Below are 14,575 nucleotides of genomic sequence, written 5' to 3'. Positions count from 1 at the left end.
CACAAACCGGGGGAGCCCTGTGGAACTAAGCTTTACTGGAGCCATCTGTTGGAAATCTGTGGTACACAGCCTCCACAACCTGCCCCCTGGACCTCCAGGGCGCTGTGCCGGAGACGGGTTGCCACAATATATATATATATCTGTACATACTCTTGAAGGGATAAAAAAAAGGGCTAAAAAATCCCCAAATTAGCAACTAAATTACTCAAATGTAGTTATTACTTCTCGCTATCATGATGTTAAATTCAATATAACTTTCCCAATAACCATTGGGAAATCTTTTTTGGACCAATTCAATTACCTCAGACAACAACCCTCATGGACAACAACAATACAAAAAAACACAAACAGTACACAACATGAAAGCTAAAATATTAAATAACCAGGGCAACTCACTGCACAGCCTCCCATGTATGTTATTGCTCCGTTTATGGCTTATAATATTGTACATCCCTAATATTGCACATTTAAAAGTATCATCGGACCCCTTATAACAAAGCATTGGTCATAATTTAGCAATAAGCATTTTTAAGCTTAATTAATGAATCAAGTGATTCATTCAATAGATAAAAGTATTTAATATATATAATTATTACTTTGGTTTGGTTTGGTTAGGTTATATGGTTCATTAATTTTCCAAATAAGTGCCAAAGGGCATCATTTAGTCTGAATTATGCCTGGCTGAAGTTACACTTACCTGGTCATGTTTACCTTTCCAAACATGGACATGTTCTTTCTGTGTGTTGCTTGGATAATTTTCATAATGAAGCAATCGCTTCTATACATTTTCATGAGTCCAATCAGTAGTTAAGTCCAATTGGTTGAATACTAACAAATGTATTTTATTTATTATTTAATATTTATTATTTATTTTAGAACAATACTACTCACTTAAAAGTATGTAACAAGGCACCCCCCGCATGGACACACAGCACCTCCACCCCGACTGAAATCCAGAGCCAGTTTCCTGCAGACAGTCCCACCTCTCCAGACAACCAACGAAACAGCAAAGACACACATCTGGAAAGATGAATGGAACCAGGTCAACACAGAAGCCCATGACTGGATGGAGAGAGGAATCACTAAATGCCTCGCCAGCGGGCACGACCTCCCATGGCTAACCTGGAAGACCCTCAACAGATTACGAGTGGAGCAGGGGAGGTGCAAAGCACTTATGAAAGCATGGAACTACCAGTCAGAAGACACATGCAGCCATCCAGTGCAGCCCCCAGGACCTGGCTGAACCGACCCCATCAGCTGTGACCTGCGCCACATACTGGCAGAACGACATCTGAGTTTGCAACGGACTCGAAGAGGAAGACTTTAAAGTACACACAGCTGAAACACATTATATAGGCTAATAAATAATAAATGCTTATAATTATATAAGCTATAATTATTTGATTTTGGGTTACTTCATTGGGAGAAAGTTTTTTTTGTGAGTTAGTTGTGACAAGTTTAACTGTATTCAAGTATCCTTTTTGAAGCTGATATCTTAGAAAATTATTTACTTATCTTCTTACTCACCAACTTTCTAGTTCATCTTAATTTGGTTTCTGGAGTGGCTTCAAGTAGGCTGGAGTGGCTAAGTAGGCTTTTAAAGCTTGATTGAATTATTTGGTTGGCATAACAGAACATGCCAAGACATGCCCCATATTTCTGGCATGTTCTGTTCTATAATAAAATAGAACAATGATAAAATAAATAGCTATCGAGATTTCAGGTTGGCTCCCTGGTAGTTGTAGGTTACCAGGTACATGATAAATAAGTTGCTCCACTAACTACAGTGAGGTAAGACGGTTCTATCTGTGAGTCATTCAGCGCATTGCCACATACAGAGGGGGTTGCTGTTGCATCAGCCACCATCCTCATCCTCATCCTCATCTTCAACCGCTTATCCGGGGTCGGGTCGCGGGGGCAGCAGCTCTAGCAGGGGGCCCCAGACTTCCCTTTCCCGGGCCACATTGATCAGCTGGGGGAGATCCCGAGGCGTTCCCAGGCCAGTGTTGAGATATAATCTCTCCACCTAGTCCTGGGTCTTCCCCGGGGTCTCCTCCCCGGGGTCGTGCCTGGAACACCTCCCTAGGGAGGCGCCCAGTGGGCATCCTTACCAGAAGCCCGAACCACCTCAACTGACTCCTTTAAGCAGAGGAGCAGCGCCTCTAATCCACTTGTACCAATCTCGTCTTTTCGGTCACGTCATCACCCATCCCTCATGACCATAGGTGAGGGTTATAAACGACGATCGACCGGTAGATCGAGAGCTTTGCGGCTCAGCTCTCTTTTCGTCACAACGGTGCTCAGATTCTCCAGCCAATCTCACGCTCCATCGTAGGCCTACCCTCACTCGCGAACACCTTCACTTGGGCTAAGGACTAATTTCATACCTAGAGTAGGCAAGCCACCGGTTTCCTGCCACCATCCTCTTTTTCTTATTTGTTGTTGCATCATTTATGAGCAGCTATTTAATGTCATGATTATTTCAATATCACCGTGGCTCAGTGTGTTAAGGTCATGGCTGCAAAACGTCTGTACTGTTGCTTTACAATCGTAGGGTCACTTCTGCTAGAGCACAGCGGAGCTGTGATAGCACATGTTTTTTTTATCATATATTTTATAGCCTACATTATTATATACATATTTATATACTTCGATTAGACTTGATGTGCAGTGTTATAACTTTCACTCTGCTCATAAAAATAATCCTATTTTTCCGAAGGCCTGGTCTTGGCTTATTTCTAAACCCTTTCCCTTTTTTATCTGTCAAACCATGATTTTTCTTTCCTTTGTTTCTCTCTTAACCTCCACCATACCTCTCCGCAGGGACCCATTCTCTATGATAACATCCCCATCGCATCATCTCACACGTGTGTTTCATTCGGACACAAAGGCAGCCAAACAGCTGGTTTGCTAGTAGTGATGGGTTGTTTGCGAACGAGTCGGCTCAAAGAGCCGGCTCTTTTAAGTGAACGATGGGAGTCGGCTCCCGAACGCGAGCCGTTGTCTTTTTTGTTCTCCCGCGCTACGGGTGCTACATGCATTCATTCTACGCGTGCTATGCGTGTCACGGCGCATGCATGGCAGCCAGCAACCAATCACGAAAAACAAGCAGCGAGGGGCGGGGGATTTCGATGCACGATACACGTTGCCTGTGACTGACAGGAGGAAAAGAGGAGAGAGACGAGTGCGAGCGTGTGAGTACAAGATGAATGAGACAAGGAAAAGAAACAGCATTTGGATGCATTTTGATCAGTGTGAGAACACAAAGGTCAACACGCGCGCACGTGTCAAAATGAGTGTCGGAATTATGGCATGGCGCCATTATAAAAAGTATACAGTAAGCGGTAATATGAAGAGCCGTTTGGGAGCCGAAAGAGCCAGCTCTTGTTGGTGAGCCATTCCAAGAGATCCGGCTCACTAAAAAGAGCCTAAATTCCCATCACTATTTGCTAGATCACTTTGTTTTTTCGTAATCAGAACAAACGTGGAAAGGGATGCTGATTGGCTTACAGAGACCACATGATGTACTTCCAGCCCCCTGCTGTATGCTCCCATGATGATTGGTTGATACTTCACATGGGACTGGATCAAGCACCAGTGGGGCTGGGCTAAAGCAAATACACATGGAGATGAGGGTAAGGGCCAGTGAGCTGGTAATAGGCCAATGGATGGAGGCTTAACAACACAGAAAATGCTGTGTCATCTGCTTTTTGATTTTGGTCCAAATGAAGTGGTAAAAAGCAGAGTAACTCAAGTGTTTTTGACAGGTCTGCAAGCTGCCTCATAAATATATAGACGTGAGCACACACACGCGCATACGTGCACTCTCTCTCACACACACACACACACACACACACACACACACACACACACACACACACACACACACATACATAATCTATATATGCTTTGTAATACAATTCAAGGTCTACTGTAATAATTGGTTATGGTGATGTAACAATATTTTTTACTGAGAGTATCAGTGAAGAGTGTGGATTCAGCTTTTATTTTGATGACCCCAGAGTCGTTTTCCGAAAAACTATTTGCTTTTGCATCATGATCGGGAAAACCAGTGTGTGAAAACTCAGTAAAAGTCCCACTATATAAGCATTTTGTTTAACTATTTAGCACTTATACTATTAGTGCTATATAAATAATAAAAACGAAATAAAAGTCCTACTATAGGCCTATAAGCATTTAATTTAACTATTTTGCATTTATACTATATTAATGCTAAATAGTTGAAATGCTTTGACCAAAGATAGAAAATATGATTACATTCTATACCCTATAACCATTATACCCTAAAGCGACAATTAACTCTGACCTCATCCAATGTCGCCTTTCTGCACTTTGTGCCTAGCTGCTCTCAGGTGATTATGAAAACAAATCGGTGGCAAAGTGCTTGATGGCTACTACCTTTGACCTCCATGAAAGGCAGTCAACTCATTGTGAAGTCTTTCTCTGCTCACTGATTGTTGGGTGCTGTGTACACACTTAAAGCCATGGGATCTGATTGGTCTACTGATTACCCAGGTCCGTGTGACCAAGTGCTCCAAGGCCAGGTGTTTAACTGGAATCCTGCCTTCTCCGCTTGTGAATGGTGTTTTCCACACAGACAGCATGTGCTGGAGGCCTGATGAGAAATGTCACGTCCCTAGTTTTAGGTGCGGACCGTAAACTCTCACTCGTAAACCAACAGCTCTCCCTAGTGGTCTTAATCGGTATGTCAGTGTAACTTCAGCCAGGCATGATTCAGAATATGCCCCTTGGCACTTATTTGGAATATGAATCAATAACCAAGTATATTAAGTAATAATCGTATATTAGATACTTTTATCGATTGAATGACTCTCTTGATTCATTAATTAAGCTTAAAAATGCTTATTGCTAAATCATAACCAATGCTTTGTAGCCTTTGTTGCATTGTTGTTGTCCATGAGGGTTGTTGACTGAGGTATTTTAATTGGGTCCAAAATAGATTGATTAGTTAGTATAGCCTAGCGCAGCAAGCCTACAGCTCACCGGCTCGCAAGTTTTGTGAGCGAAGCGAATATTGTTCAGAATGTAAATCAATGGCAACCCCCTATATATATATCAATATAATATATATCTACATAGATAAAGTAAGAACCTGCAGCAAACCTGAACTATCCTAATGAATTCAGTTAGAAACAGCTGAACCTTCTACAGACTATGATAACGTTCTCCATTCATTTTTTCTCTTTAAAAACATTAACTCATTTTTTTTTTTAAGAAGTGGATAAGTTTTAACTGCCATACTAGATCCAACCATGAGAATGATAACGCAATGAATGCAAGTAAAACCGGTTTATTTCACAATTACAGACATGGATTAACATAGGCAAATTGTGAATTCATGATTTCAATTTCATTTGAAACGTATTAACCATATGGCTACCGTTATTTTCTTTCCAACGTTTCACCACACAAGTCATATTTACTGTAGTTATGAAAACAGTGATCAATAGTGCAGTGCGAGAAAGGGGTCTGGCAGGGAGGGGGGTGAGAGCAGGGATAAGGTGTCATCAACTAACCCTGGGGGTCAGAGACAGGGAGGGGACTGAGAGCAGGGATAAGCTGTCATCAACTAACCCTGGGGGTCAGAGACAGGGAGGGGACTGAGAGCAGGGATAAGCTGTCATCAACTAACCCTGGGGGTCAGAGACAGGACTCTGGCAGGGAGGGGGATGGCAACCCAATTGGGTGAAACGTTAGCAAACTGTTTAGCGATTATTACCTTCATCAACAGAAGTCATGGCTGCACTGACAAAGTTACATAGTGCATTTTGAAAATAGATGAATTATAAAAATGTTAAAATGTTAAAATGTCGCCGGTCCCAACACCTCCTTCCCCTCATCCGTACACTTGGGTCAGATCGTTCTCGGACTCCCTGTAGAACGATCCGACCCCTCCAGCTTAGCCTGTATCTTCTTAGCAGAGGGTCGGGATTTGGGGTTTTTATGTAGCATCGATGCAATTAGATCTTGCTGCAAACGGACCAAAAAAATATATATATTAAAGCATGCTAGGTTGTCATACATGGCAGTGTCGTAAAAGTTGACTTGCATAATTTATGTCTAGTATAAAAGTACAAATGAATGAGACCTCTTCAGGAAATAACCGTGTAAATTCAGGTGGAAATGTTTGTTTTTTGATGCCGCCCAAAATCTGTTGATGGGTGAAACAGAATTCAGTCACGAACACAAAACTTGATATGATGTTCACAAAGATATGATTAAATAATGCCATCTTTAACAGACTTACTTCCCTCTTTTCCTGACCATACATATTCCACAGCATCAAAAAATATACCAAGCCTGACGCAAATATATCCACCTTTTTGTCGTATACGTTTTTGTTACTCTGCAATAAAACACAGATAAAGATCATTGATTAGGGATATCCTTTATGCTGCACTTTATCATAAACATTTTTTTTTACTTTATAAAACAGGTGTTCTCACTTGTTCAGGTGCCATAAACGACCTAGTGCCCGTGCTCCTCGTTTTCTCCATCACATTGCCGTCCTCATCCCTCTCCTCTGTTACCAGACCAAAATCCACGATCTTCACCTCTCCATCCGATCCAACCATAATGTTGGAGGGCTGACAGACACAAAGACAATATTTGAGCTGTTCATCAAGAGCTAACCATTTTGCATAGTAACTAAATGTAACCTATGTATGCCACCTTTAGGTCCCTGTGCATTAGGTTCTTGGAGTGGATGTATTCCACACCACATATTATCTTCCTCATGATGTCTAGACTCTCCTTCCTCCGAGTGGGATCCTGATACGACGAGTTCTTCTCATTTATCCACACTTCCAGATTCTTTGTTTCACACAGCTCCATTTGGATGTACAGGTACTGCCTGGACGTATCGCTGCTTGACCTGGTTATGAAGATAAGATAGATAGATAGATTCTAAATTATAAAGTGGCTAAGTACCAGTACTTCACAGTATATTAAAGTGTATAAATGCACATGTAAACAAAGAGAAAGAATAAAGGTCAAAATGTGAACCACCAGTAGCTTGCCAAATTGTTTGACTGAACCTAATTGTAATTATAGAATTACTTACTGGGAAGTGCTGGAATTTTCACTTTTGGGCGGCTTGTACTCCAAATCCTCAATCCAGGAGGTGTAATATCGAACGATATTAGGATGCTGTAGCCCTGCTAAGACCACTGCTTCACGCACAGCTTTCCTGATCAAAATGAGAGGTAGCATGAAAATATTAATTAAGGTTGACTGAGCAATAAAACTATACCATGAGATAAAAGCTGGAAGACTCTTACTCTTTATTGGGCACTATCTTGACCGCGTGATACATATTCATGTGTTTCAACCTGGCCTTGTAAACTTGACCAAAGCCCCCTCCCCCAATTGGCTCAATATGGTCATATTCTGCTAAAAACCTATTGAAAGCAAGATGAGTTATTATCTCCTCACATTCATTGACATTACCATGCATGGTAACCCATTCAAAACAAACAGACATTTGCAGGTGGAGGTTCGTGTTTGCCTTACCTAGAAGAACTAGTTGGACTTGTTGGTGTATTGGTTGGTTCTTTTGGGGCGTTGTTGAATATTGCTGCAAGTCTACAAAAATAGCAATAATCACAATACAGCTTAAAGAAAGTGTACAGACCTGAAGGGAATTTTGAGAAATATTTAAATGACTTACTTAATTTTAGGCTTGCTACCCAATTTTTCTTCCTTCATAATGGAAAAAAAAAAAATGTTATAACTGAGAAACACATCAAATGAGAAACCCATGAAATGCAACCTTCCAAACTAGCAATGGGTACCTTGGGAGGCTCAGATGAATTTTTGAACTGAATACAGCTATCTGATGAGGATGCCCTTAGTGATTAAAAACAAAGATATAAAATAAACTTCTGGACAGAAAAGATACTACTAGCTGGTATGTCATGGCTCCTTTTGAGTCCTTACACTTCTGATGTTGCTTTATTAGATGTGCCATCCTCTTCTGATTTGGCAGACTTCCCAGATGCCTGAAATAAGACCAGTAATAAGAAATATTTAGTTTTCCATAAGTGAAGAACAGGTGGTTAAATCATTATTTGATTAAACATCTAAATCTATTAATCTAGACAGGGAGCGGCAGAGAGACAGAGAGAGACAGAGAGAGACAGAGAGAGGCAGAGAGACAGAGAGAGACAGACAGAGACAGAGACAGAGAGGTGTATTGTTTCTGTATTGTTAACCCACTTTGGCAATGTACATTTGAATTTCTCATGAAAATTTAATTTAATTTGAATTTGAGAGGCCGAGAGACAGAGAGAGACAGCGGCAGGGAGACAGAGAGATGCAGAGAGATGCAGAGAGAGGCAGAGAGAGGCAGAAGGGACAGAGAAATACCTTGCTGTCCCAGTCTGACTGCTCTTGGAGCACAAACCAGGCCTCCTTTGCTGCCCTTTGTTTGGCCTCCTTTGCAGTCTTCCCTTCAACTTCAGGGTACTCCCTACCGTCAATTACCACCCTGTAGAAAAACCTGAGTGCACAAGGGTACAGGGATTATGATCAGAATATTTACAGTAAGGTCCCTCCATGGGAATTCCAGTATTGATCCAGCTGTTTAACCAATCTTTTTTATACATATTGTTGGCAGAAACAATTCTGGCGATAATTTACATATACTTTCAGATTGACTTTGTCCAAAGTAAGAAGAAGGAAATAGGTAAGAAACAGTCAGACCCCAAAAAAGTAACTTGAATACATTAATCATATTTTCAAACATAAAACCGATGAATACTCACTGAGGGGAGTGTGCAGGACCACATCTTCTCACCAATGGAAAATCCAATTGGCACATGATCTTCTGACAATGGTTGTTGAGCTGTCCTATGTAATTAGGCTCAGTCATGCCAGAATGCTCTCTGACACTCACCTCCATGTTTGCAGGTGAACCACTGGAGGATAGACGGTTAACAAAAACATCAACACTTAATCATGAATCGATCGTCCACTGTGTGATGTGTTCATCCTGGCTGTACTCACATTGCCTCCGACATGTCTTGATTCAATTCATTTGTTTGAGGACTCGATGGCTCAACACTGCCACTCTGATCTAGGGTCTTTAAAATAAGAAGTTATATTGTGCTTTTATACATTGTGTTTATTACATCAGAACACACCATCTCTATTCACACCTCCCACCCTGCACTTACATTTGAGGTTTGACTGCTACATATCTCCTGATATGCAAGCCTGGCTGCTTCCTCCTTTGCTTCCTTCTTCGTTCTCCCAGAGCCAGACGGGTACTCCGTACCGTTAAGCACAAACTTGCAACATCTGAAAACACAGACATTTTGAATTGAATGGCTATCTTACCGGATGACTGGATAATGAAGGGACGAACCGCAGAGACTTACGGTTTAGCGTGGCCCAGATCCATCATGGTGGACTCCTGTGCCACTATGGGAACCCGGTTCTTCTGACTGTGCTCGTTGAGCCAGCATATGTAGTTGGGTTGGTTGATCTTTGGTGGATAAATTGGCTCTGCAGCGTCCCTCACAGACGAGGTATGGGAGTGGTTTGAGTCCGTCCTTAAAACGCTCTCTAAAGCGTGTTTAGCTGCATTTTGCCGGGCTTCCTTCTTGTTTTTTCCAACACCCTCTGGGTATTGTTTGCCGTTTAATATCACCCTTTGAGTAAACCTGAGGGACACATTTTAAAACCATTTGTTATAAAGGCTGAAACAGTACAGTGTTGTTCAAGGTTGAGCAGTAGGCCTTCTTCTTACACATCCTGATAAGGGCTAGGTGATGCTCATTGTGACATGTCTTATAGCAAGACATGTCTTGCTATAACGGTAATTGCATGTGTTGGTGGAGGTATGCCTTGATCGTATTCACTATTTTTAGGGGTGCTAACACTTACCTACACAAATTATCATTCATTAGGAGTTTAGTCTGAGACTGTTAAGTCTGATCAGTTTGCTCCTTGTCCAGGTTTGACGCTTCCTTCATTGCTTGCTGATATGGTGGACTGTCCCCATGGTGTTCAGAGATTGAAACATATCAACAGAGATTTTTACATATCTCCATATCTGCTTTTCTATAGGTTGTTCTTTTATACCCCCTATTTTTTCATAAACTGAGGTTCCTCTTTGAAACTGTTGTATTGACATATGTGATTGTGCCTTCTGAACCATTACCATTTTACAATACAGATGTTGGTTTGCCTCATGAGAGGTAGGCCTAGCTGATGGGACAACTGTTATATCCAATATCCAACCTGTCACTAATATACCAAACTCCCTAAAGCCGAGTCCAAATAACCATCCGACGTTGAACAAGCTGTAATATATACTGTATCAAATACAACAGATAAGATGCCTATGCAAAGCACTATGCATAACGGTGGAGCAGACTCACGTTTTAATATGAGCAGGACCTTCGGAACCCACGTCGTCGTATTTCAACTCCCAGCCACTTTTCTGCACATACTCATTGAGTTGAGCGACGTAGTTGATTGATTCCATGGCCAATGACAATATAAATATCACACGTCTATGCGATCATGCATGCATATATAGCACACACTAAAACGGAGCATGGTGGGCGCTTGGGTTTATGACTCTGTTGTTAAGTTTCGATTTCCCGGTGTCTACGTCATCATCAGGCTCGCCTCACAATATGGCCCCGCCCATCTGGAGAAAACTTTATTATTGTTGATTATTATTGTTGATTATTGTTCTAAAATACCATTCCTTATTGTTGTGCAGTTATTATAATGCATATACATGTATTTACAAACCATGTCACGACCACCATATGAATGTCAAGTTATGGAGGTTTGTTAATATGCATGTACATTGTATCAACTGTACAACAATATGAATTGCTGTTATAGCCAAACCTTTTGTTGACCTTAAAGGTTTTACCGGATGGGCCGGGCCATGTTGGGGACGAGCTTTAGTCAGTACCTGGTACTGACTCATTCATGTATACCTTTTCAAACATGGAAATGTTCCTTCTGTTAGTTGCTTGGATCATTTTCTTCTTTTTTAAAACTTTAAACGTTTTTATTTTTGCAACAAAACAATGATACAGAGTAACAGTAGGCCAGAGTAGTACAGATACAACTGTCGGCACGACAGCATTTTTTTGTCCTTACCACAAATGTTACATGGGTCACAGAGGTCGTATAAAACAAGTTTATCTATATGACAGTTTATAGCTACCGGAAAGCAAACCGGATTATAAGATGCCAGACACAACACATCACAAACCACACTCTTATTTAAGCAAATATAGGCCTACTCCATTTTGTCTATCTTTCAATATATAAATCATACGTCAATCTTAGCGGAAAAGTTAACCTTTCCATCTCGTGAATCTCTTTAAAAATTTCTAGCCAGATATCTATTGTAGGTAGATCGGCCTGTAACCATTTACGAGTAATAGTTTATATATATATATATATATATATATATATATATATTTTATAATATATTTTCAGCAGGTATTGCTTGGATCCTTTTCATAATGAAGCAATCGCTTCTATACATTTTCATGAGTCCAATCAGCAGTTAAGGTCCAATTGGTTGAATGCTAATAAATGTATTTTATTTATTTATATTTTAAAACAATACTAGCCTACTCACTTAAAAGTACACAACTGAAACACATTATATAGGCTTATCAACATGCCTATATTATATAATTATACATGCCTATATTAATTATAGACGCTATAATTATTCTTTTGGATAATTTCATTGGCAGAGAGTATTTTGGTTCTAACAAGGTTAACTGCTGATATTTTATGTAAGAAAATAATGTTTTACTTAGTATCTTCTTACCAACTTGCTGGTTCATCTTAATTTGGTTTCTGGAGTGGCTTCAAGTCTATATCTTAAAGCTTGCTCGAATTATTTGGTTGGCATAACAGAACATGCCGAGACATGCCCCAAAACGTGCCATGCTCAATAGCCACTGCTATTGAAGGAAATAAAGAGCTATCGAGATTTCAGATTGGCTCCAGGTACATGATAAATAAGTGTACAATCAAATAAAAGTCAAATGCATTTCTGGATCCAACAGCTGTCTTTATATATATATATTAAAAAAACAAAAATGGTTCCATTTGGTACACAAAACTCTCCAAGTAGTACTCTCGGAACAGACATGTCATACATTACAAAACGCTATTATTTACAATGAACAAGAGCTATATAGTTAAATATAGTCAGTTACATAATAGTTACACCATGATGAGTGCTCTTTCGCTGGTAGAAAGGCAGCACCCATCATCTGCTTCACATGTGGTCGGCGTCTGTATCCCCTGGACAATTCGCACACAAATCCTCTTCATCTGTTGAAATAAGTGTGATTTATTATTAATATTATTCACACAGTAACAAAGCAACACAATGAAACCATGTATCCCACTTACCATTGTATGTAGTCCCACACCATATGCAGTAGAAATGGACACCCCTGAGGTAGGAGGTCAGGATTTGGAGCTTGTCAAAGGTCTATGATAGACAGAGAAAAATAAAACGCCTTACACCATGTCAGTATATCCTGAATTTGGCAAATAGACTTGCACATTTATATGCATAATAAATATAATCCAAATGCTTCAAGGAATGCTTGGTCCAGATTTTGAGCTGTCCGAGGGCCAAAATGGCCATAATTAGTGGCACACTCATTTAAAATCAATCATCAAGAGGGTAATACCGTTAATTCCACTATCTCATCCTCATCCTCTTCTTTTTCTTCTTCTTCCTTTTCCTTGTCATCATCCTCTTCCTCAACCGGCTCTGGGGTGGGCCAGTACCAATCCTCTCTAGGGACGGAGATGCTCTAGAAACAGGACAAGAGTTTAAGTAAAGACCCTGTCCAATGAACCCAGATAGCATTTTTCAAATGTTTTTCGAGAGGTGTCTTCATAAAAATGGATGTTGGGGAAGGACAACGCTTTTCAAAAAATGTGAGGGTTTGTCGCTGTGGCTAGGTTAGAGCTTCACTAAGGCAGCTTCCTCAGATTGCGTTGCAGAATGAGAGCAAGCTTGCCAGCATTGATATTTGAATAATGGGGAAAATCAGAACCAATAAATACCAAAATATTGTCCCGTTGCCTACAGATTCTGCATATATATGCAGATATCTGTTCAGTTTATAGAGATGGTTTAACCTGGGTGCAGGCGTGTGTCACAACTACATTACTACTACAGAGATAGACCAGAATTAAGCACAACACAAAACCAAATTTGGACCTTGGAGCACTTCTCTTTTTTTTGTGGGAACTGTAAAGATGTTTTTTCTCACAATGCCTTCTTTCCTGGGATGAAATGAGACAACAAACCAAGCAAGTTCAAAAACCAAGAACAAGTTAATATGCAGATGAGTTATCCTAACCTTTTGACTGTCGAGTTGTTCACATGCCCGTTGACTCCTTCTAAGATCTCCTTCAATCTTTCTCTCCTCTCGCTCACTCCTCACCCTCACCCTGGAAAAAAGGGGGAGAAAAACGGCATTTGTTTCAATTTTCCAGCTTGCATAGAAACACATTTATAACAGTAGTATCAAATGTTCTTGGACGCCTCAAGATTGCTGCGAGCCTTACTTGAAATCTTCCAATGATTGCGTCTCATTCTGCTGCCTCGCTTGTGCTTTTTGTCGATAGTGTTCAAGTTCCTGCTCCGCCTTTCTCTTTTTGACTTTTTCCATTCCAATGCCACCCCTGTCTTAGGTATTAAAATAGCACAGGTGAATTACAAGAATACGTTACAATCAGGAGAATGGCATGTAATTACTTAACAGTTTGGGTTTAGTAATGTTTAGTAACCTACCGGTTTTTATATTAAGCGGAATTGGTTCAACTCTGCCTGCACCTGAAAAACAGAGATACACAGTAAACACGCATAACTAAAATAGGGATCTGCTAAAGGCAAAGACAGACAAGTACAGAGAAGTAAGGTTACCCTGTTTTCCAAGGCCTTGCCCAGCTTTGTAACCCATTTTCTGCAAAAGTGCAAATCCTTTGTTCCCGCTGGTGATGGTGTTGTGCAAAGCTGCTTCTCTGCTTTCCTTCTCTTGCTCTTTATAGGTCTTCTGACGATTCATAAGATTCCTCTCCTTCATTTGCAACTCCTTCTTCATTGCATCTTTTACCCGCTTAGCCATCGGCAAGCCTGGCTTCACATCTTGTCTGACAGGACAGAAAACAGAGAAAAGCACGATTACAATAGATGTTCATCTAATGACAGCCTTGAACTTCTTTAATAACCTATTGATGCCCGAAGGAGCTGTAGTATCAGTAGGGCCCACAAACGAGTCCCTTATGTTAACCATAACGTTATACTTATTACTCTGAGATGTCTTTGTTTAACACGAAACACATTTAGCCAAATTACGTTTTACTGATAAATGCGTCGGACATGTAGTCTTCTTCCTCGTCTGACATCTTGAATTCAGGACAACGTTTGAGCTCTGCTGTTTAAATTGTGACTTAGTGCTGCTAGTCGCTTGCTTTCGTTGATACCGCTAATGTTTGGTTCGCTGAAGAATTCATT

General features: G+C 40.5%; 2 protein-coding genes across 2 annotated transcripts; both read right to left on the bottom strand.

The window, feature by feature from the left end:
* Nucleotides 1–5,312: 5,312 nt before the first annotated feature.
* On the bottom strand, nucleotides 5,313–10,631 carry eif2ak2 (eukaryotic translation initiation factor 2-alpha kinase 2). The gene is made up of 17 exons (XM_084470344.1): nucleotides 10,428–10,631; nucleotides 9,423–9,707; nucleotides 9,219–9,342; nucleotides 9,049–9,125; nucleotides 8,808–8,960; nucleotides 8,410–8,542; nucleotides 7,981–8,042; nucleotides 7,836–7,890; nucleotides 7,712–7,743; nucleotides 7,555–7,626; nucleotides 7,323–7,442; nucleotides 7,106–7,231; nucleotides 6,715–6,916; nucleotides 6,489–6,629; nucleotides 6,290–6,388; nucleotides 6,131–6,193; nucleotides 5,313–6,012 (listed from the first exon to the last, which is right to left on the bottom strand). The coding sequence occupies exons 1-17, from the start codon at nucleotides 10,532–10,534 to the stop codon at nucleotides 5,896–5,898; spliced, it is 1,968 nt and encodes a 655-aa protein (XP_084326470.1). The 5' UTR covers nucleotides 10,535–10,631; the 3' UTR covers nucleotides 5,313–5,895.
* A 1,451-nt stretch (nucleotides 10,632–12,082) lies between these two features.
* On the bottom strand, nucleotides 12,083–14,552 carry gpatch11 (G patch domain containing 11). Its single transcript, XM_084470059.1, has 8 exons — nucleotides 14,417–14,552; nucleotides 13,985–14,211; nucleotides 13,853–13,894; nucleotides 13,627–13,747; nucleotides 13,419–13,509; nucleotides 12,738–12,863; nucleotides 12,451–12,532; nucleotides 12,083–12,369 (listed from the first exon to the last, which is right to left on the bottom strand). Exons 1-8 carry the CDS (start codon nucleotides 14,464–14,466, stop codon nucleotides 12,314–12,316), a joined length of 795 nt encoding a protein of 264 aa, XP_084326185.1. The 5' UTR covers nucleotides 14,467–14,552; the 3' UTR covers nucleotides 12,083–12,313.
* Nucleotides 14,553–14,575: the final 23 nt, after the last annotated feature.

This window comes from Micromesistius poutassou (assembly GCF_964030765.1).
Source record: "Micromesistius poutassou genome assembly, chromosome: 7".
NCBI classification, from domain to species: domain Eukaryota; kingdom Metazoa; phylum Chordata; class Actinopteri; order Gadiformes; family Gadidae; genus Micromesistius; species Micromesistius poutassou.
Note: the sequence above shows the minus strand (reverse complement) of the source record. Positions and strands in the feature narration are given on the sequence as shown.

Bases quoted from the DNA above. Each gene is read 5' to 3' on its own strand.
- eif2ak2 (XM_084470344.1), bottom strand. From the start codon at position 10,534: ATGGAATCAATCAACTACGTCGCTCAACTCAATGAGTATGTGCAGAAA. The intron at 7,627-7,711 runs GTAAGTCATTTA...CTATTTTTGTAG, and splicing joins GGTAGCAAGCCTAAAATTAA to ACTTGCAGCAATATTCAACA. The intron at 6,194-6,289 runs GTAAGTCTGTTA...ACCCATCAACAG, and splicing joins ATGGTCAGGAAAAGAGGGAA to ATTTTGGGCGGCATCAAAAA.
- gpatch11 (XM_084470059.1), bottom strand. From the start codon at position 14,466: ATGTCAGACGAGGAAGAAGACTACATGTCCGACGCATTTATCAGTAAA. The intron at 13,895-13,984 runs GTAACCTTACTT...TCTGTTTTTCAG, and splicing joins GCAAGGCCTTGGAAAACAGG to GTGCAGGCAGAGTTGAACCA. The intron at 13,510-13,626 runs GTAAGGCTCGCA...CCTTTTTTCCAG, and splicing joins CAATCATTGGAAGATTTCAA to GGTGAGGGTGAGGAGTGAGC.